General features: G+C 43.8%; 1 protein-coding gene across 1 annotated transcript in view; it reads left to right on the plus strand.

Annotated features, from left to right (window-relative positions):
- ryr2a (ryanodine receptor 2a (cardiac)) overlaps window positions 1–21,647 on the plus strand; it is a 75,293-nt gene that overhangs the window by 43,344 nt on the left and 10,302 nt on the right. Inside the window, exons 80-100 of the mRNA XM_065949267.1 lie at window positions 810–827; window positions 8,426–8,506; window positions 9,291–9,379; window positions 9,603–9,731; window positions 9,987–10,091; window positions 10,468–10,549; window positions 10,635–10,793; window positions 10,875–11,029; window positions 12,496–12,711; window positions 13,802–14,074; window positions 14,335–14,541; window positions 14,622–14,924; window positions 15,168–15,238; window positions 15,425–15,569; window positions 15,756–15,842; window positions 16,258–16,527; window positions 17,978–18,108; window positions 18,340–18,382; window positions 18,866–18,999; window positions 19,393–19,453; window positions 19,637–19,783. Of these exons, the coding sequence (XP_065805339.1) occupies window positions 810–827; window positions 8,426–8,506; window positions 9,291–9,379; window positions 9,603–9,731; window positions 9,987–10,091; window positions 10,468–10,549; window positions 10,635–10,793; window positions 10,875–11,029; window positions 12,496–12,711; window positions 13,802–14,074; window positions 14,335–14,541; window positions 14,622–14,924; window positions 15,168–15,238; window positions 15,425–15,569; window positions 15,756–15,842; window positions 16,258–16,527; window positions 17,978–18,108; window positions 18,340–18,382; window positions 18,866–18,999; window positions 19,393–19,453; window positions 19,637–19,783 (2,906 nt within the window). The remainder of the gene's footprint in view (window positions 1–809; window positions 828–8,425; window positions 8,507–9,290; window positions 9,380–9,602; window positions 9,732–9,986; window positions 10,092–10,467; window positions 10,550–10,634; window positions 10,794–10,874; window positions 11,030–12,495; window positions 12,712–13,801; window positions 14,075–14,334; window positions 14,542–14,621; window positions 14,925–15,167; window positions 15,239–15,424; window positions 15,570–15,755; window positions 15,843–16,257; window positions 16,528–17,977; window positions 18,109–18,339; window positions 18,383–18,865; window positions 19,000–19,392; window positions 19,454–19,636; window positions 19,784–21,647) is intronic.

The following is a 21,647-nucleotide window of genomic DNA, read 5'->3' on the forward strand; positions in this document are numbered from 1 at the left end:
TGCAGTATTGAGATTAAGAGTCAGGTGAAGGAGCTGTTATTGTACTTAAGTCCCGCCTCTGATTATGCAAATAGCCAACCATAGATTTGGATTCTGGGGTGGCAGTCTGGACACGCCCCTGGTCTCAGGAGACATGATGTAAAAATAACGACGTAGAAGTAGCGAACAAAGCAGCAGAGTCCTCTATACGACTCCATAATGACAATATTTGTCTTTTTATCAATGCTACGTGTAGTTCAACAGAATCACAATCTGAACTAAAGAGTGGAGAAGAACATACTGGAGAACAGGAAACGTCATTCCGGGTGAGAGCGTCTTGGTTGTGTGCAGAGTGTGAGAGCAGACGAGGAGGAGAGGGTTAGGTTTGGACAAAGTGGGAGGAGCTTAGGTTGAGGTGTGGTCGTGCTCCTCGAACTCTATAAAGCAGGCAGACACTAACGCTGACTTTGAATGAATCTTTACTGCACCTATTGTTTCAATTCAGCCTCTCATAATCTCTTTGTTGCCTCAACAAGTCATGAATTCAAATAGGAGCTTTGAACTCAGCAGGTGAATGAAACAGTCCTGAGCCTTGGTGTCTGTTCTGTTTCTTACACCTCTCACCAGGTTTGACCGACCTGTGCAGCTCTTTCTGTCAACACAAACTTGATTTTCATGTTGACTACAGTGATAAGCTGCACATTTTGAACGTTCTCTTTTCCCTATGTGTAATCTTCAGTTTCTTTGTTTCTTACTTTCTTTCTCTCCTTCTTTCTCCCCCTGTTTTTCTTTTCTCATTTTGGTTTTCTGCACTTTCTTCCCCTCCTCAGTCATCACTCATGAGCGTGGTAATTATGCCTCCTGCCATTTTCCTGTGTGTTGGTTGAGCTCTTTCTGTTTCTCTCTGTTTCTCGGAGGTCGCTTAGTCGTTGTGTCAGTTCTGTCCAGTTCTGTCCAGTTCCTGAGTGTAGACCTCCAAACTTCCTCTATTTCCTGCTCTAAGCTCCTCCTCTGACCCCTCTTTGTTTAGAGTAATTTGTTCCCTTGGTTGTCTTTTATATGGTTTAGTGTCACGTCTCTCCACCACAATAAGAAACTAATAATGAGGATTAAATGAAGAAGTTTCAGGCAGATTTAGAGCTGCAGGGTGTCTGCCTCCCTCTCAGGATGTGTACAGGATCTGGCACAGTCCAAAATATCACTAATACGACTGTTTACCTCCCCCCCCCCTCCCCCCGTCACTCGTCTAGTCGACATGCAGTCAGCTGCTTGTTGTGCCTCAGTGATGGAGTTGGTTTTTGTGATGGATGTTCTCTGTTGTGAAGTCTCTTCACATCAACAGTCTGTCTTTTTCCTTTTCTTCTTCTTCTTCTTCTTTTTCTTCTTCTTTCTGCAGGCTGCAACGAACACAATAAAAACTAAACAAAAGGCTGTAAGATCAGAGCTTAGAGCAGATACTCATTCCATGCATTTTCAGATGAGTATCTGTGATGAGGTGACTGTGAGAGAGAGAGTTACCTCTGTCTCTGCAGGGTGTGTGCTTCTTGTAGTTGGAGGTTTTGGTTCTTCTTCATTCTAACTGTCCAGCACCCTCCATGCTCTCATTGACATCTACAACCAACTGAACCAGCTGCTGACTTAGTAGTAGATAGTTTATGTAGTCAAGAAAATATATTGTTTAAAAAGACATGACTTACCTTTTGAAACTCATGTATTTATATGACAGTATTTTCAAACCTGCAACACTCCAAAGATCTTTCTCTTTCACCCAGAGCAGAGCTGCTTTTGTCCCATTACAACCCTGAAGATAACATCAACATTATTAAAGATGATAACATTTTATTTACCTAAACCAAACAAATACGTCACCATGACCCAGAAAAACCATCACTTATGTCAGTTCAAACTTCATATCTGAACTTTCTTCTTAAACTGGAAAAGACATCCGGTCTGCTGGGTGGAAGTCCTGTGTTTGTAACATCACCCCAGACCTCTGTCCCAGTGGTCCCAGCGCTCCCAGGGATCCCAGTGGTCACAGTGGTCCCAGAGGTCCCAGTGGTCTCAGTGGTCCCAGTGGTCCCAGTGGTCCCAGAGGTCCCAGAGGTCCCAGTGGTCTCGGTAGTCCCAGTGGTCTCAGTGATCCCAGAGGTCCCAGTGGTCTCAGTGGTCCCAGTGGTCCCAGAGGTCTCAGTGGTCACAGTGGTGACAGTGGTCCCAGAGGTCCCAGTAGAATACTGTACATGAAATGACCTTCATAAGGAATACATATATTTCCAGTTGAAAATCATTAGTTTAAAATTCAGGATAGCGACATGGATAAAAGGATTATTCTTGGCCTTGATCATAAATCTTTATTTTAACTGAGCTGAATGTAAATCAGATGTCTGTGAGAGACCAGGTTATCCCAGGAGCAGAAGTACACGACTAAACAAGATCAGCTCTGCAGCAAACAGTAACCCTTAACCAAACCAGCTGCTGAATACAGGGCAGCATTCAGCAGCTAAGAAGAGACATCAGGAGCTGGTGGGGAACAAATACAGAACTAAAAGAGAGTCAGTGTAGGACTGAGCCACATGGACTATCTAATGGAAGAGGACAGAGCCATCATGACCGGTGGTCAATGCTTTGATCCCCAACAACATGTCCGATGAGTCTTTGGGCAAGACGCTTAAGCCCGAATTGCTCGAATGCATAGGAATGGATTAGTTACTTCTGATGGTCACTTTACATAGCAGCCTCTATCATCATTGTGTGAATGGGGGTGAAAGTGTAGGTGTGACATGCAATGTAAAAGCGCTTTGGTTAGTCAGAAGCCTAGAAAAGCGCTATACAAGCTCAAGTCCATTTACCATTTACTTTACTGATGTTTGACCCCTTAAATCCCAGAATATCTGAGGATGGTGGGGCAGCTGGCAGGAACATGCCGTCCCTGCAGCAGACTTCTTGGTTCTACCAGCTCTTGGTTTATTCCAAAGCCAGAGCCAAAAACTTCTCTTTTCTCTTACTTCAGATCAATTCAGATACATCTGAACATTGAGCCAATGTTTACCAGGAAGCGCTTGGTTGAGAGGCTCACAGAACCCCAGCAGCTGAGTTATACTGGGCAGGTTTTTGCTATACAGCCTCTCTCTCAGGGTACTGCCACCCCATTCAGACCACAGGAAGATGCCGGTCTCATTGTGGTGTTGGTAACTTCACTAGGACAATGTAATTGCTTGTGAAGGTATGCTCTCAGTCAGACTGATTATTGCCCTGTGTGGGGAAGCTTTGCCCCACTTGCCCTGCTAGCATGAACTGGACCTGCTGCTTCTTGGGACCAAGGCAGAGGATTCTTGTTCCCTTGGAATGAGGATGGCCACAGTTTGACACCACTTCACAGGACCCTTCAGTCGTTCCCACATCAGCCTCATCAGTTTCCAGAGCTCTCTCACAACTTTGGTATCTTTTTCAAGAACTTGTTTGGAATATCATCAGGTCCAGGTCCAGGGCCGAAGCTTGACCTTCTTTTTCTAACTACGTCATTCACTACACTCAGCTTGAAGTTCCATGGATGGAGCATGATCTGAAATCTGCCTCCTTAGATGATCTTTAAGTTCTTCTCTCAGCATGACCATACTGCCACTCTTTTTCTCTTCTAGCAAGTGTCTGGCCATCTTAAAAGGGTCTTTCAGGCTTTCTTAAAAGCAGACCCTTTCTCTTCTTTATCCTCTTTTTAGAGATAACTTTTTAATTTAATTTGTCCGTTATTATATCCCGCATATCCTCTTTTTTTTACTGAGGTAATAAATCAGTTCAGGAGAATGCATATCTTATCAAAGAGACAGACAATTTTTTACAACCCCTGGAATCTGCCCCTTCTGGCGACCTGAAAGAATGCATGTTTACAACACGTTTGAAGTCAAAGGCTATGTCAACTTCTTGAAACAGTTAAACGTAAGTTGGTTATAATTAAGCGCTTAAAGCTCAAAATCATCTGCAAGTAAACAAACAGAACTCTCCAGTAGTTGCAGACCTGTTTTTCATCTCTGTCTGCTCAGTCAGCCTTACCTGACTGCTCTACATTCTACCTCTTGCTCTTCCTTTCAGCTTTAACTGTTGCTCTACCTGTCAGCTCTACCTGTCAGCTCTACCTGTCAGCTCTACCTGTCAGCTCTACCTGTCTGCTCTACCTGTCTGCTCTACCTGCCAGCTCTACCTGTCAGCTCTACCTGTTAGCGCTACCTGTCAGCTCTACCTGTCAGCTCTACCTGTCAGCTCTACCTGTCTGCTCTACCTGGCTGCTCTACCTGTCAGCTCTACCTGTCTGCTCTACCTGTCAGCTCTACCTCTTGCTCTTCCTTTCAGCTTTACCTGTTAGCGCTACCTGTCAGCTCTACCTGTCAGCTCTACCTGTCAGCTCTACCTGTCTGCTCTACCTGGCTGCTCTACCTGTCAGCTCTACCTGTCTGCTCTACCTGTCAGCTCTACCTCTTGCTCTTCCTTTCAGCTTTACCTGTTGCTCTACCTGTCAGCTCTACCTGTCAGCTCTACCTGTCAGCTTTACCTGTTGCCCTACCTGTCAGCTCTACCTGTTGCTCTACCCGTCAGCACTACCTGTTGCTCTACCCGTCAGCACTACCTGTTGCTCCACCTGTCAGTTCTACCTGTTGCTCTACCTGTTGCTCCACCTGTCAGCCCTTCCTGTTGCTCCACCTGTCAGCTCTACCTGTTGCTCTACCTGTCAGCTCTACCTCTTGCTCTACCTGTTGCTCCACCTGTCAGCTCTACCTGTTGCTCTACCTGTCAGCTCTACCTCTTGCTCTACCTGTCAGCTCTACCTGTTGCTCCACCTGTCAGCCCTTCTTGTTGCTCTACCTGTCAGCCCTTCCTGTTGCTCTACCTGTTGCTCTACCTGTCAGCTCTACCTCTTGCTCTACCTGTCAGCTCTACCTCTTGCTCTACCTGTCTGCTCTACATGTTGCTCCACCTGTCAGCCCTTCCTGTTGCTCTACCTGTCAGCCCTTCCTGTTGCTCCACCTGTTGCTCCACCTGTCAGTTCTACCTGTGGCTCCACCTTTCAGCTCTAACTCTTGCTCTACCTTTCAGCTCTACCTGTTGCTCTACCTTTCAGCTCCACCTGTTGCTCTACCTTTCAGCTCTACCTGTTGCTCTACCTTTCTTCTTTTTAAGTGTTATACTTAACCGAGGTGTCAGTATACAACCATGTTACTGTAAGGGTGGAGGAGATGAACTCTGTCCCTTCCTTCTTTCCTTCCTTGCTTCCTTCCTCTCCTCTCTCTGTTTCCTGGACTGAGCTGTGGTCTGTGGTCACTAGTCTTGTCCTTCATGATTTTTCATTTAATTTGAATAACTCTTCCTTTTTATGATTTCATGTTTTGACTTATTTTCTCCCAAGTATTGTATTTTCAACTCATAATTTGATTGTGTATAGTCATGCATCACGCTGTGTACGGTAACAGCCTTATAGCTTTTCATGGACTAAGTTAAATTTGATGCCTTTATCTTATCAAAGTTTAACATTTTTATTTGAAGGTAGATATCAAATTATCTAGAAGTTAAGAATAAAATATGAGCTGACATTTTGAGACCTTGAACACTGTCTTCCCCTCACCTTGTTTAATGGGTTTGGAATAAGCCTGAAAGTGCATTTACATGATCACCTAACAGTCGTTTGTTTATTCTTTCAAATGCAAAGGGAACAACTTCCTGTTGACCATCAGAAGGTCCTTAAAAACCAACAGATGTTCCAGCAGGTAGGATCAGACAGGTGTGAGCAGGTCAGGCTATCTGCAGTCACTGACAGACATGTTCTTTGGAAGAAAAAATTTCAGGAACTATTGAAATGAAATACCTGTGCCCCAGTGTACCATTAAAAGCAGTGTTTGCTTAAAGGCCCACCTGAGATGATATGAGTTTATTGTGTCACAGTCCTGAATAGTCAGAGTTTAAAGATAAACCCAAAGTGAACCACTTATGTCAAAGAGAAACCAGGTCGATGTGTCTGAAGATGAAGATGGTTTGGATTCTGATGGGACTTCCTGAGGTGCGCTGATCTTCTGGATTGTTGAATACAGTGTCAGTGATTTTGGTTCTCTTTTTTCAACGAGTAAGGTGAAGGCTGTGTTACTGGTACAGGCAGGGTGTCGAATGTGCGAGATTCTGATCAACCCAGCATCAGGATTACTAGGTTCTAAGATTAGGGTCAGCAGGAAAAGTTGTTGGCTGGGATGCATGGTCAGGACCTGGCTTGGCGTCAGTGGGGAACCATTTGGGGATTTAGAGAGTTCTGGATGCAGGTTATGCTGACTGGGGTGAGAGTCAGACAATCATCATCGAGCAGAGACAGGGAGACTCATGCGGTGAGACTGCTAGTGAAGTGGAGACAGACAGGTGGGTATATGGGGGAAAAGGTAAAGACTGAGGCCATCTGGTTGACAGGTGGAAAATTGCAGGGGGCCTTGGGAAGACAGAATCTGGCTCTTTTTGCCTGTGCCATCCTGCTGGGACTGATCTGAAGAAAGGAAAAAGCTTCACTGCCACTTAAAGAGAGAAGTGCACTTTCATTCTTGTTCCAGACCTGCAGATCAGTTCAGCCAGCTGTCTCACTGTAATGATGTATCTGTTCATATTTATGTTACTGTTTAAGTTACTGTGTCTCATCCTCTTCTCTGACCCTCCTTTACTTTTGCACTCTGTGGTTCAAAGCAGCATTTAAGCTCAGTCAGAGCAGCTGTTCAGCCTCCTCAAATCCAGACCTCTGAAGGCCAAAGAGGGGCAACAAACCAAAAGATTTTCACCAGGACAAACTGGCTGCAAATTCAGACACAATGCAAATGAAACATCAAATACAGAAGTCCAACAAAACAATAACAAAACCCTGCTGCAAAAAGCCAAAACAAGTACATTACCAGTTAACATACTGCAAATAAATCCTTGGTGCAAATTGAGACAGTCAGAAGACGAATGCAACAGAAGACGCAGCATATCAAGTCACAATAACATAAGTGCTCCAGGCCTGTAGGAGGCGCCATGTTCAACTGGACGTGGGTAAAACATATTTGCCACACAGTGGACGGCTGTAGCTCAGTGGTAGAGTAGGTCATCTCTAAACCAGAAGGTGGGGGATTCAAGCCACGCCTCCTGAAGTCACATTTATTTTTTGTCCCAGGGCAAGACACTTAACACTGAGTTTCTCCCATTGTGAATGTGTATGAATGGATTAGTTAAAGGTCCAATCAGTAAGATGTGTAGAGAGTGAAATGATAAAGTGACCTTCCTATATGATCAGACATTAAGGAAACATGCTACGTTGAAGTGCTGGCTTCTCTGACAACAATGCAGCAGCCAGTATGTCCTCCTTCTAACTTTAGATTCTGCTCCTGAATGCTCTGGATTTGTTTGGTCCAGAGAAGGTAGGTTTTCAGACACCCCCCACGTGGCGGTTTTGGACGCCCCTCGATTTGCCAGATATGAGACCAGTTATCAGGTCAAATCAACAGGTGTTGCAAGAGAACTGGTTCAGATAGAAGTGATTGTACCCGACTTAAAAAGCATGTTTCTAATAAGCTCCACGAGCAGAAACGTGCTCAAACTAGGATCAATATTGGAGATGCTTTTGAAAAACGGAGAGAGGTTAGAATGTAGAAAGGTTTACAGACCGATGCAGAGCTGGCTAAACACTGAAGCTTCAGTGTCCACCACATGGCAACCTGCGTGAGCATCCACTCTATAGAGGAGGGGGCGGGGTAGAGCCCACCGTGTCTCCATCATCGGTGGGGTCAAAGCCCCCCCTTTCCCCTGGGGAGAGTCAGTCTGGACTTCCATGTGGTTCAAGGTTCAGGTAGAGGTGTAAACATTAAATTCAGAGCCTTGTCTAGGCCTTCCCCTGAGCACCCCCTGCAGGCCTGGAGCACTTCTGTTGTGATGGGGGGGCAGCGTCTTAGAGTTGTGTGTGTCTTCTGGTGTTTTTCACAAGTTTGCGGGATGTTGGTTGTCGATGTTTCTGTTTTACCTTTCGGCTGAACGTTTGTCCTCATGTGAATCTTTCCGGTTGCTGCAGTGAGTTTCACCTTTGAGCCACCATACACAGCTGACTGTAAAATGCTGCCGTGGTTAAACCAGTCCACTTTAGACCACCACTGAGTGCTGTGGCTGCCCACTGCTCATCCCAGTGTGTTTGTGTGTGTGTGTGTGTGTACTGGTTATGTATTCTGACTGACTGAGAGGAAACATCTGTTTTTAACTCTTTGTTCCCTCTCATCGTCTCTCCTTCATGTCGTCTGCTTCTGTCTCTGACTCTGTGTGTTTGTGTGTTTATATGAATGTGTGTGTGTTTGCACGTTCCTGTCCTTGTGCACACGTGTGTCTGCATGTGTGTTGTATGTGTGCATGAATGTGTGTGTGTGTATGTGTGTGTGTGTGTGTGCGTGTTTTTCCTCTCGGCCAGGTGAGAAGGTCATGCAGGATGATGAGTTCACCTGTGACCTTTTCCGCTTCCTGCAGCTGCTGTGTGAAGGACACAACTCAGGTATGTGAGCTTAATTTGTGACAATAACTGATTCAGTAAACCAGGATGTGACATCACAAATCTTCTCCTCAGACTGTTTTAGGTGTGACCCTGTCAGGTAGAGTTTCATCTTCATTATAATGATGTGAAATAAAAACAGTTCCTGAGTGTCAGAGGAGAGAACATTAACGTTTATTCTTCTAACAGAGGAAGTTCTAAAACCTGCTGAGCTGAAGGCTTCTCTGCTCTCATTGGTTTAAGCAGCGTGTGTTTGTAAATGTTTTTAAGCAGAGAGTCGATTTCTAAGCTCGCAGTAGACTTTACATGTCTGACTTCACCTACTGATCGGAGCACATTTCACTGATATCTGACCTGTTAACTCTCCTCAGTGTAGATCTGATCGTACTGTCTGACCGTAGACCGTCTATAGGAGGGGAAAGTGACTGCCATGTTGACAACTGTTAACTAAATGAAAATGTCTTATTGACTCAAGACTCCTCAGAGTGTCTTTTAGTTCAACCACTCTTTAAACAAGACATCTTTCATGTCTCCATGGTTATGACCCGTCAGTCACAGGTAGCTGGTCTCTTTGACTCTAATTGGAGATTGAGAGAATACATTTCTGTACAAACAGACACCCCCTGCTGGACATCAGAGAGAATGCAGATTAAAGACACTTATAACCACCTCTGATCTTCATTCAGTCCTCATGTTCATGTCGTACTCTAAATGACTGACATCTGAACATTACTCTTTTTATTCATTTAAAACATCAGCTATTTTATTTTGTGACTTCCTGTTTCAGACTTTCAGAACTATCTGAGGACTCAGACTGGAAACAACACGACAGTGAACATCATCATCTCTACGGTGGATTACCTCCTCAGAGTGCAGGTAAGCTCCATTACCCCCTGTAGGCCAGGTTTTTTAAATAAAGGGGGCGGACTGATACATCAATAATAGACTATTGATGCCACATGTCCTAAAACAGAGTGATGGACTACTGAGGTGTCCCTTTCCCCTCTCTCCCCGCTCTCTTCTCCAACTATCCTCTCCTCCTCCCCTCCTCTCTCCTCCTCCCCCTCTCTCCTCCCTTTCCTCCTCCTCTCTCCTGCAGGAGTCCATCAGTGACTTTTACTGGTATTACTCTGGTAAAGACGTGATTGACGAGCAGGGTCAGAGGAATTTCTCCAAGGCGATAAATGTGGCCAAACAGGTGTTCAACACTCTGACCGAGTACATCCAGGTAAGTCTCACCTGAGCTCCTCAATGTTCTGAACATGATCACATGAACATCAAAATGTCTTTAAGCGTCAGAACGTTGTGCTGCTGAGTCATCAAACATTCATTTTTTTATGATTCTGATGTGTGAATGATCAAGTCACGTTTATTATAATAATAATAATAATAAAGATGTTATTCTGATCACATCATCATTCTGTTTATGCATGGTCATCTGACTGTTTCTGATGATGTCACCGTGGTCCTGATGATGTCACAGGGTCCGTGCACGGGGAACCAGCAGAGTCTGGCTCACAGTCGGCTGTGGGACGCTGTGGTCGGCTTTCTTCACGTTTTCGCTCACATGCAGATGAAACTGTCTCAGGTGACTTTATGAGGATCATACACACACCTGTACTTTATGTCCTTCTCTCTCGCCATACTTCATGTCATAGTTACACAGGTAGTTAGCTCCGCAGACTTGAACATGCTCACCTCATCGGAGACGAAACAAGACATCAAACCCAAAACACACTCTCATTAATCACGGGAGGTATATACAATATTTAACCAAAGTTAGTGAAATATGTCAGAGAATCATCTGCATATAACCGCTAATGGTGAAGTGTATCCCACCTCAGTTCTCTCAGGCCGTCACCTGTCAGAGCAGGAAGGACGTAAATGTGCAATCACTTCTGTTAAACATGTTAGCAGGATATTAGTCTAAAGATGATCAGATAATAATGTCTTTGTTTTTCCAGGACTCCAGTCAGATCGAGTTACTGAAGGAGCTGATGGACCTGCAGAAGGACATGGTGGTCATGCTGCTGTCCATGCTGGAGGGTGGGTTCACCTTCATGAACATACCTGTGTCATATATGAAACAGGAGGCAGACACACCATGAATAACACAATCCTCATTGGACAGGTAACGTGGTGAACGGGACCATTGGGAAGCAGATGGTGGACATGTTGGTGGAGTCATCCAACAACGTGGAGATGATCCTCAAGTTCTTCGATATGTTCCTCAAACTGAAGGACCTGACGTCGTCCGACGCCTTCAAGGAGTACGACCCCGACGGGAAAGGTAAACCTATCTATAAAAACATCACATGAACATGAATATGTGAACAGAGAGATGATGGTTTATCTCTGATTGAACGGGCAGGAGTCATCTCCAAGAGAGACTTCCACAAAGCCATGGAGAGCCACAAACACTACACCCAATCTGAAACCGACTTCCTGCTGTCCTGTGCTGAGACCGACGAGAACGAGCTGCTCGACTACGAGGAGTTTGTGGAGAGGTTTCATGAGCCGGCCAAGGTAACCATGGTGACCTGTGAATCAGACTTTAAGATGTATGAATAATAATAATAATACCACTAATATCTACTTTATTAATCCCGCGAGGGGAAATTTGATTTTACACTCTGTTTAATGAACATGAATACACACATAGGCCGAAATACACACACATGCACAAACAGGATCCTATGGACATGCACTAATGGTCTCAGAGTGAGGGGGGCTGCACAGTGAGCGCTCTAGAGCAGTTTTGGGGTTTGGTGCGTTGCTCAAGGGCACCTCGGCAGTGCTCAGGAAGTAGACTGGCACCTCTCCAGGTACCAGACTAATTTCCAGACTTGTTCCGTGCCGGGACTTGATCTGGCAACCCTCCAACCCTAGTCCCTACTGACTGAGCTACTGCCGCCCCAGGAATGTCCCCAGGTCCAGTTTCTTACACAGGTTTATTAGGAGTACTCGATTATTCAGCTCTTTTCCTTCGACTCTCCATCAGTGAGGCTGGATTAAAAGAGTCAGGGGTATTTATGAATGCATTTTGGGTTAATTAGTTGGATTGGACATGTTGGATTGTTCTGACGATCTGTGGGCGGCTGTGGCTCAGTTGGTAGAGTCGTCTCTCAACCGGAAGGCTGAGGGTTCAATCCTCAGCTCCTGCAGCTACATGTCCGGCGGTCTCTTTGGCAAGACACTAACCTCAAGTTGCTCCTGATGCTTCGTCACGACGTCATATGAATGTGTATGAATGGATTAGTTACTTCTGATGGTCCCTTTACTCAGCAGCCTCTACCATGAGTGTATGAATTTGTAGGTGTGACCTGCGGTGTAAAAGCGCTTTGAGTAGTCTATACAAGCCCAAGTCCATTTACCATTGACCAAAACCAGAACATTCAGACAGTGGAGGGTTAGTGTTAAGGGGGTTAGGGTTGCTTTAAACAGTCTTCTACATGATGATGTGACAGTGATTTAGAGAATCTAAAGCTTATAACTGGTGGGGTGCTGGTGGCGCAGTGGTTAGTGCGCACGCCCCATGTATGGAAGCTGTAGTCCTTCAAGTGGGCGGACCAGGTTTGAATCCAAACTGTGTGCTCCTTTCCCGCATACCATTCCCCACTCTCTCTCTCTCCCTGATTTCTGACTCTATCCACTGTCCCATTTCTCCAATAAAGGCACAAAAAGCCCAAAAAATAAATCTTTAAAAAAAAAAAAAAAAAAACACTATTACTGGTTGGTAGTGTCACCTTCTTGACTTTATCCTCTTTAAAGAGGGTTAGCTTCACACTTCCTGTCAGAGCTCACACGCTCCTGAGAACAAACACCCTCACATAGATTCAGAGAATTCAGTCTCACATTTACTACATGTTGAGGGAGTGTAGTAAAAGTGTTTTCTGTGATTCTCTAGGACATCGACTTTAACTCTTTACCTTCTATTGGTGAACTCTTATTGATGGAAACATTCTGTGAAAGTGTTTTCTGTGATTCTTTAGGACATAGGCTTCAATGTGGCAGTCCTGCTGACCAACCTGTCGGAGCACATGCCTCATGACACACGGCTACAGACGTTTCTGGAGCTGGCCGACAGCGTCTTGAATTATTTCCAGCCTTACCTGGGACGCATTGAGATCATGGGCAGTGCCAAACGCATCGAGAGGGTTTACTTTGAGATCAGCGAGTCCAGCCGGACGCAGTGGGAGAAGCCTCAGGTGCTGACAATGAACAACATGAAATGAAACATGGAAACATTTACATACAGAAAACATGTACAGACAGGAAACATTTACATACAGGAAACATCTACAGACAGGAAACATTTACATACAGGAAACATCTACAGACAGGAAACATTTACATACAGGAAACATCTACAGACAGGAAGCCGTTACAGACAGGAAACATTTACATACAGGAAACATCTACAGACAGGAAGCCGTTACAGACAGGAAACATTTACATACAGGAAACATCTACAGACAGGAAGCCGTTACAGACAGGAAACTGAAACAGTTACAGACAGGAAACTGTTACAGACAGGAAACCGTTACAGACAGGAAACTGTTACAGACAGGAAACATTTACATACAGGAAACATCTACAGACAGGAAGCCGTTACAGACAGGAAACTGAAACAGTTACAGACAGTAAACTGTTACAGACAGGAAACCGTTACAGACAGGAAACCGTTACAGACAGGAAACCGTTACAGACAGGACACCGTTACAGACAGGAAACAGTTACAGACAGGAAACAGTTACAAACAGGTAACTGTTACAGACAGGAAACCGTTACAGACAGGAAACAGTTACAGACAGGAAACATTTACAGACAGGAAACATTTACAGACAGGAAACATTTACAGACAGGAAACATCTACAGACAGGAAACAGTTACAGACAGGAAACAGTTACAGACAGGAAACATCTACAGACAGGAAACCATTACAGACAGGAAACCGTTACAGACAGGAAACAGTTACAGACAGGAAACTGTTACAGACAGGAAACAGTTACAGACAGGAAACAGTTACAGACAGGAAACAGTTACAGACAGGAAACATCTACAGACAGGAAACAGTTACAAACAGGAAACAGTTACAGACAGGAAACCGTTACAGACAGGAAACATCTACAGACAGGAAACATCTACAGACAGGAAACATTTACAGACAGGAAACATCTACAGACAGGAAACAGTTACAGACAGGAAGCATCTACAGACAGGAAACAGTTACAGACACTAGTTTGGGTTAGGGCTGATTGAATGGGAATGTTTGCTCTCTTTTTTTCTCCGGTCCAGGTGAAGGAATCCAAGCGTCAGTTCATCTTTGACGTAGTGAACGAGGGAGGCGAGAAGGAGAAAATGGAGCTGTTTGTCAACTTCTGTGAGGACACCATCTTTGAGATGCAGCTTGCCGCTCAGATGTCCGACGCCGGAGAGCGCTCGGCCGTCAAAGAGGAGAGCGAGCGAGAGAAACCCGACGAGGAGAGTCCTGAGATGGGCTTCTTCTCCGTCACCACCGTCCGTATGGCTCTGTTAGCTCTGCGCTACAACGTCATGATGTTAATAAAGGTGACACACACACAGCAACACAACAACACACAGCCCCCTTCCCTCAGCTTATGGTGTAATAAGCCTAGTTGACGGCTGCTTTGACGCCCCACACCTAAAGGACTAAACGCAGCATCAACAATCAGTGTTTAGATTTCCTGGCGTTCTTGAATGCATCAGAAGTGATCAATGTGACCTCCATTCAAACAAACAAACATTATTAAGTCGTTTTAATTGGTTGGTGGATGAAAAAACAGAAATATGATATCGTGTGTGTGCAGGTTCTGTCGATGAAGAGTGTGAAGAAGCAGGTGAAGAGGATGAAAAACATGACGCTGAAGGACCTGCTGACCACCCTGATGGCGTTCTATTGGTCCTTCCTGCTAGCACTGCTGCACATGGCATTTAGCGTGGCCAGAGGTTTCTGCAGGATCTTCTACAACAGCTTCATGGGTGGGGGGCTGGTAGAGGGGGCCAAGACCATCAAGGTGAGGGAACATCACACCTATAATAAAAACCTGAACACAGTACAATCTGTTGCTGATTATATTTTACCTGCCCCCACCAGGTGTCCGAACTGCTGGCCAATATGCCCGACCCCACGCAGGACGAGGTAAGGGGAGAGGGGGAGGAGCGTGAGAAGAGACCCTCCCCTCAGGAGGACCTGGCCGACCTGGCGGTGAACACCAGCGAGACAGAGCTGCTGTCGGACATCTTTGGTCTGGACTTAAGGAGGGAGGGGGGGCAATACAAGATCACCCCCCACAACCCCAATGCCAGCCTCACCGAGCTGCTCAACTCCCCCGTACCCTCCCCAACACCCCAAGCCCCACCCACAGCACCCCCACCTGAGCTCAGACAGAGGCATCAGGTTGGTCTCTGATTGATTTCTTTAGAGTTTAAAGTCTAATCCAGTTTATCTTAAATAATCATAAGAGAGAGACAGAGAGGACTTAAATCATAACTACATGAGGATAGAGTAGCTGAGGTTATCTGTTCCAAACAGTGAGCGACAGAGAGAGCAAGAGAGAGAGAGAGAGAGAGAGAGAGAGAGGAGTGCTGATGATAAAGAAGCTGAGCTTATCTGATGTGTTTGTGTGTTTTTATGTTTCAGTCGAAGAGTCCTTCCTGTGAGGAGAAAGAGGCGACAGCAGACACACAATCGGAACCAGAGAAAACATCAGAGTACGTTAATGTTCCTGTAAACGGTTTCATGAAACGCTGAAGACAAATGAAACCTAAAGGATATGAGACATTATTAGAGCTGCTCAATGTGTGTTTGTGATCATTCGAGCTGTTCAGTGTGTTTGAGATCATTAGAGCTGTTCAGTGTGTTTGGGATCATTAGAGCTGTTCAGTGTTTGTTTTCAGGGTTGTAGAGAAGCAGGAGAAACAGGAGAAGAAGGAAAAGACGATACCCAAAGTAAAGAGACTTCACACTTCAAAGTCTGATGAACCCGACCTTCAGGAGTCTGCTGTCCTGAAGAAGATCATCGCCTACCAGAGGAAGCTGCTGGTACTACACCTGTGATTGATTCTAATATTGTCAGTGTCTGATCACGAAGATGTTTATGATCAGTGAGGAGGACAGCTCTCGTCTTACACTGCAGATAGGTTTAAATGTAAACAGTGTGAAAAAGTAATAAACAGCCTGTATCATTTAGAATCACTCTAACTCCGCCTCTCTCACTCTCTGCTGCAGAATTACTTTGCCAGAAACTTCTACAACATGAGGATGCTCGCCCTGTTTGTCGCCTTCGCAATCAACTTCATCCTGCTTTTCTATAAGGTAATAATATGTGTTATCATGTGTTTATGTTCTATAAGGTCATAATATGTGTTATCATGTGTTTATGTTCTATAAGGTAATAATATGTGTTAGCATGTGTTCATGTTCTATAAAATAATAATATGTGTTATCATGTGTTTATGTTCTATAAGGTCATAATATGTGTTATCATGTGTTCATGTTCTATAAGGTAATAATATGTGTTATCATGTGTTCATGTTCTATAAAATAATAATATATGTTATCATGTGTTTATGTTCTATAAGGTCATAATATGTGTTATCATGTGTTCATGTTCTATAAGGTAATAATATGTGTTATCATGTGTTAATAGCATTGCTTGTTCCTCATCTCGCTCTCGTGGTTGATGCTCTCGGTTACCATTCAGTCAAAGTCCTGATGTCTGTCCCTGCAGGTCTCCACATCTTCCTCCGTGGTGGAGCAGAGGGAGGTGGTGTTGACAAGCGGCCGTTTAGACAGCAGTGTTCAGTGGGACCCTCTGGGAGGAGAAGCAGCGGAGGTGAAGGAGGAGGTGCTGGAGGAGGCAGGGGAGGTGCTGAAGCCGGTCACAGTGCGTTTCGTTCTGGAGGAGAGCAGCGGCTACATGGAGCCTATGTTACGAATCCTTGCCATCCTGCACACTGTCATCTCCTTCTTCTGCATCATCGGATACTACTGCCTCAAGGTCCCAGTACACACACATCATTACATATTATAATAATATTAAGATTATCATAATAAGGATTATACTCTGTTTATATACAGATAGTATTATTTAAATCTGAATCCAGACTTTTTCAAACCACGTTTCAGATGAATGATGTCGATTTTTAATCAAGTTTATCTTAATTTTTAATATCTAAAGGATATTCTAAAAAATGTCATTCAAAATAGATGTCTGATGTAATTTGAGTTATTTCTGTTCAAAAAGTGTAAAGAAGCTTATAGAATAGAAATAACAGATGGTGGACAGGAAGGCTCTGGCTGTTGTGTGTGCATATGAACCCAGCAGCAGTTAGGGGCCTTCTTGGAGTATCTGGGTGGGGTCCTGGAAGGGGTTCCAGAGAGGAGCAGAACTGTCAACTAATTGGATGCTGGGGAAGGCTGCTGGACAGACCTACTAAATCTAAACGCGTAGTGCAAGTGGTCTGGGAACGTCTGGCAGACGGCCCTGTCAGTGAGGTCTTCAGCTCCCACCTCTGGAAGAATTTCTCTTCCCTACACACTGGGGAGGTTTGGGTCATGGAGTCTGAGTGGTCCATGTCCAAAGTCTACATTGTGGAAGCGGCTGCTAAGAGTTGCAACCAGAATACCATCGGAACACCCAAGAACCCGCTGGTGGACGCCTAAGAACCTGCTGATGAACACCTTAGAACCCGCTGGTATACACCTAAGAACCTGCTGGTGGATTCCTAATAACCCGCTGATGGACACCTAAGAACCCGCTGATGGACACCTAAAAACCTGCTGACACCTAAGAACCTGCTGGTGGACACCAAAGAACCCGCTGGTGGACACCAAAGAACCCGCTGTTGGACACCTAAGAACTCGCTGTTGGACACCTAGGAACCCGCTGGTGGACACTTAAGAACCCGCTGGTGGACACCTAAGAACCAGCTGGTGGACAACAGCAGTGGTGAAGGAATCTGTCAGGATGGAGATGGAGGCCTTTCAGGCTTGGTTAGTCCAGGAGTCTTTCGCTGCAGCTGACAGGTAACGAGGTGACTTACTGAGGAGCCCAGAGCTCGCTGGAGGAGCCTGGGAACGCCCCAGGAGGAGGATCTGGAGAAAACGTAGCTGTGGAGAGTGAAGTCTGGGTTGACTTACTTCGCCTGTTGACACCCTGAATCCAACTTGGATAAGCGTAGAAAATGGATGGATAGCCACACACAAATAAAATGATCTTTTTGTAATTTGTGATTTTTTGTATGTTAGTCTGTATAATATATGTTTAATATATATACACTATATATCATATATGTTTAATATATATACACTGTATATATAATATATGTTTAATATATATACACTGTATATATATTTATGTTTAATATATAAACACTGTATATATCATTTATTGTTTAATCTATATACACTGTATACATAATATGATGTGTGTGTAATGTGTGCTGCAGGTTCCATTGGTGATCTTTAAGAGAGAAAAGGAAGTGGCGAGGAAACTGGAGTTTGATGGTTTGTACATCACAGAACAACCATCAGAGGACGACATCAAAGGACAGTGGGACAGACTGGTCATCAACACTCAGTAAATATATTTATATAAACATAAACAATAACATTCAGAGGACATCAAAAGACAGTGGGACGGATTGGTCATCAACACTCAGTAAATATATTTATATAAACATAAACAATAACATTCAGAGGCAGTTGTGGTCTTCCTTATTATTGTTTCTTTCTCCCCTGTCAGTCTTCCGTTTTTATTTTAATAATTTTCAGATTTTGTGACTGATATCTTTGTGTCGTCTCTTTTCAGATCTTTTCCAAATAATTACTGGGATAAGTTTGTGAAGAGAAAGGTAGGTGTCAAAGCTTCACAGAGGATCTCCTCGACCAATCAGATTCTTTATAATCCTCTCTGTCAGGTTGAGAGTTTGTCCACAGAGATCCTCAGAGAGCTGATCGAAATGATTGTTTATGACACATCTCAGGAGCTTCATTTAGAGAGTCAGTGATTCTGACATGTCCTCCTGATTCTGTTAGTCTCACTTTGTGAAGCCACCTCCTCTCTATTATTATCAACTTTGAATCATATTTCATATGAGACTAAATTTACAACTGAGGACATGCACATGTACCACCGAGATTATACAAGATTATAAATTCATACAAACAGAGGAGTCTCAGAACATCCAGAGAGAAGTCAAGAGTTCTTTATTACGTTTTTATGTTAAACTTTTATTCCAGTTTGTTTACAGTATATACACATGAATATATATGTGTATATATATATATATATATACATATATAGATGATGTTAAGTGTTTTCCTGTGGTCGTCAGGTGATGGATAAATACGGAGAGTTTTACGGACACGACCGAATCAGCGAGCTGCTCGGGATGGACAAAGCTGCTCTGGACTTCAGCGACGCTCATAAGAAGAGGAAACCTCGCAGAGATGGCTCACTGGCTGCTGTGTGAGTGTTCCAATAATGTTACAGACACAGTGTTACAGACACAGTGTTACAGACACAGTGTAAACGACACAGTGTAACAGACACAGTGTTACAGACACAGTGTTACAGACACAGTGTAAACGACACAGTGTAACAGACACAGTGTTACAGACACAGTGTAACAGACACAGTGTTACAGACACAGTGTAACAGACACAGTGTTACAGACACAGTGTTACAGACACAGTGTTACAGACACAGTGTAACAGACACAGTGTTACAGACACAGTGTTACAGACACAGTGTTAATGTCTTAATGAGCAGACAGGTTAAGTGAGTTAAATTCATGGTGTGAATGTTTTCCCATTACACTAATTGGACTTTATTCACCATGAATGTGTTTCCTGTCATCAGACTGAACTCCATCGATGTGAAATATCAGATCTGGAAGCTCGGAGTTGTTTTCACCGACAATGTGAGTGTGAACAATTAGACTGTTCAAATCATCTGTAACTCCCCCTGCAGTCCTTCCTGTACCATCAGCTCTCTTTACATACTGTGAATCTATTTTATATGCTATATTGGATATTATGATTGATATTATTTATACAATTATATATATCATCATATAAGATTGTATTTGACATTATATATGCAGTCATTCCTGTACCTGGCCTGGTACATGACCATGTCAATCCTCGGTCACTACAACAACTTCTTCTTCGCTGCTCACCTGCTCGACATCGCTATGGGCTTCAAAACGCTGAGGACCATCCTGTCGTCTGTCACACACAACGGCAAACAGGTAAACACATTCAGACGGAACACAACCACACCAACATCTGCACAAGATGAAGATGTTGTGTTGGTGATGTTGTGTTGTTGATGTTGTGATGATGATGTTGTATTGGTGATGTTGTGTTGTTGATGTTGTGTTGTTGATGTTGTGTTGTTGATGTTGTGTTGGTGATGTTGTGTTCATGATGTTGTGTTGTTGATGTTGTGTTCATGATGTTGTGTTCATGATGTTGTGTTGGTGATGTTGTGTTGGTGATGTTGTGTTGATGATGTTGTGTTGATGATGTTGTGTTGTTGTGTTGATGATGTTGTGTTGCTGATGTTGTGTTGGTGATGTTGTGTTGGTGATGTTGTGTTGTTGATGTTGTGATGATGATGTTGTATTGGTGATGTTGTGTTGTTGATGTTGTGTTGGTGATGTTGTGTTGGTGATGTTGTGTTGGTGATGTTGTGTTGGTGATGTTGTGTTGGTGATGTTGTGTTCGTGATGTTGTGTTGTTGATGTTGTGTTCATGATGTTGTGTTCATGATGTTGTGTTGGTGATGTTGTGTTGGTGATGTTGTGTTGATGATGTTGTGTTGATGATGTTGTGTTGTTGTGTTGATGATGTTGTGTTGTTGATGTTGTGTTGGTGATGTTGTGTTGGTGATGTTGTGTTGTTGATGTTGTGTTGTTGATGTTGTGTTGGTGATGTTGTGTTGTTGATGTTGTGTTGGTGATGTTGTGTTGGTGATGTTGTGTTGTTGATGTTGTGTTGGTGATGTTGTGTTCATGATGTTGTGTTGGTGATGTTGTGTTCATGATGTTGTGTTGGTTATGTTGTGTTGTTGATGTTGTGTTGTTGATGTTGTGTTGTTGATGTTGTGTTGATGATGTTGTGTTGTTGATGTTGTGTTGTTGATGCTGTGTTGATGATGTTGTGTTGGTGATGTTGATGATGTTGTGTTGGTGATGTTGGTGATGTTGTGTTGATGATGTTGGTGATGATGTGTTGGTGATGTTGATGATGTTGTGTTGGTGATGTTGGTGATGTTGTGTTGATGATGTTGGTGATGTTGTGTTGGTGATGATGTGGTGTTGTTGATGTGTTGTTGATTTTGTGTTGGTGATGTTGTGTTGATGATGTTGTGTTGGTGATGTTGTGTTGTTGATGTTGTGTTGGTGATGTTGTGTGGGTGATGTTGTGTGGGTGATGTTGTGTTGGTGATGTTGTGTTGTTGATGTTGTGTTGGTGATGTTGTGTTCATGATGTTGTGTTGGTGTTGTTGATGTGTTGATGATGTTGTGTTGATGATGTTGTGTTGGTGATGTTGATGATGTTGTGTTGGTGATGTTGTGTTGTTGATGTTGTGTTGGTTGTGTTGGTGATGTTGTGTTGGTGATGTTGTTGATGTTGCGTTGGTGATGTTGTGTTGTTGATGTTGTGTTGATGATGTTGTGTTGTTGATGTTGTGTTGTTGATGTTGTGTTGTTGATGTTGTGTTGGTGATGTTGTGTTGTTGATGTTGTGTTGGTTGTGTTGGTGATGTTATGTTGGTGATGTTGTGTTGGTGATGTTGTGTTGGTGATGTTATGTTGGTGATGTTGTGTTGGTGATGTTGTGTTAGTGATGTTGTGTTGTTGATGTTGTGTTGGTGATGTTGTGTTGGTGATGTTGTGTTAGTGATGTTGTGTTGGTGATGTTGTGTTGGTGATGTTGTGTTGGTGATGTTGTGTTAGTGATGTTGTGTTGATGATGTTGTGTTAGTGATGTTGTGTTGGTTGTGTTGGTGATGTTGTGTTGGTGATGTTGTGTTGATGATGTTGTGTTGATGATGTTGTGTTGGTGATGTTGTGTTGATGATGTTGTGTTGGTGATGTTATGTTGGTG

Source organism: Labrus bergylta, chromosome 21 (genome assembly GCF_963930695.1).
Source record: "Labrus bergylta chromosome 21, fLabBer1.1, whole genome shotgun sequence".
In the NCBI taxonomy this organism is placed as follows: Eukaryota; Metazoa; Chordata; class Actinopteri; order Labriformes; family Labridae; genus Labrus; species Labrus bergylta.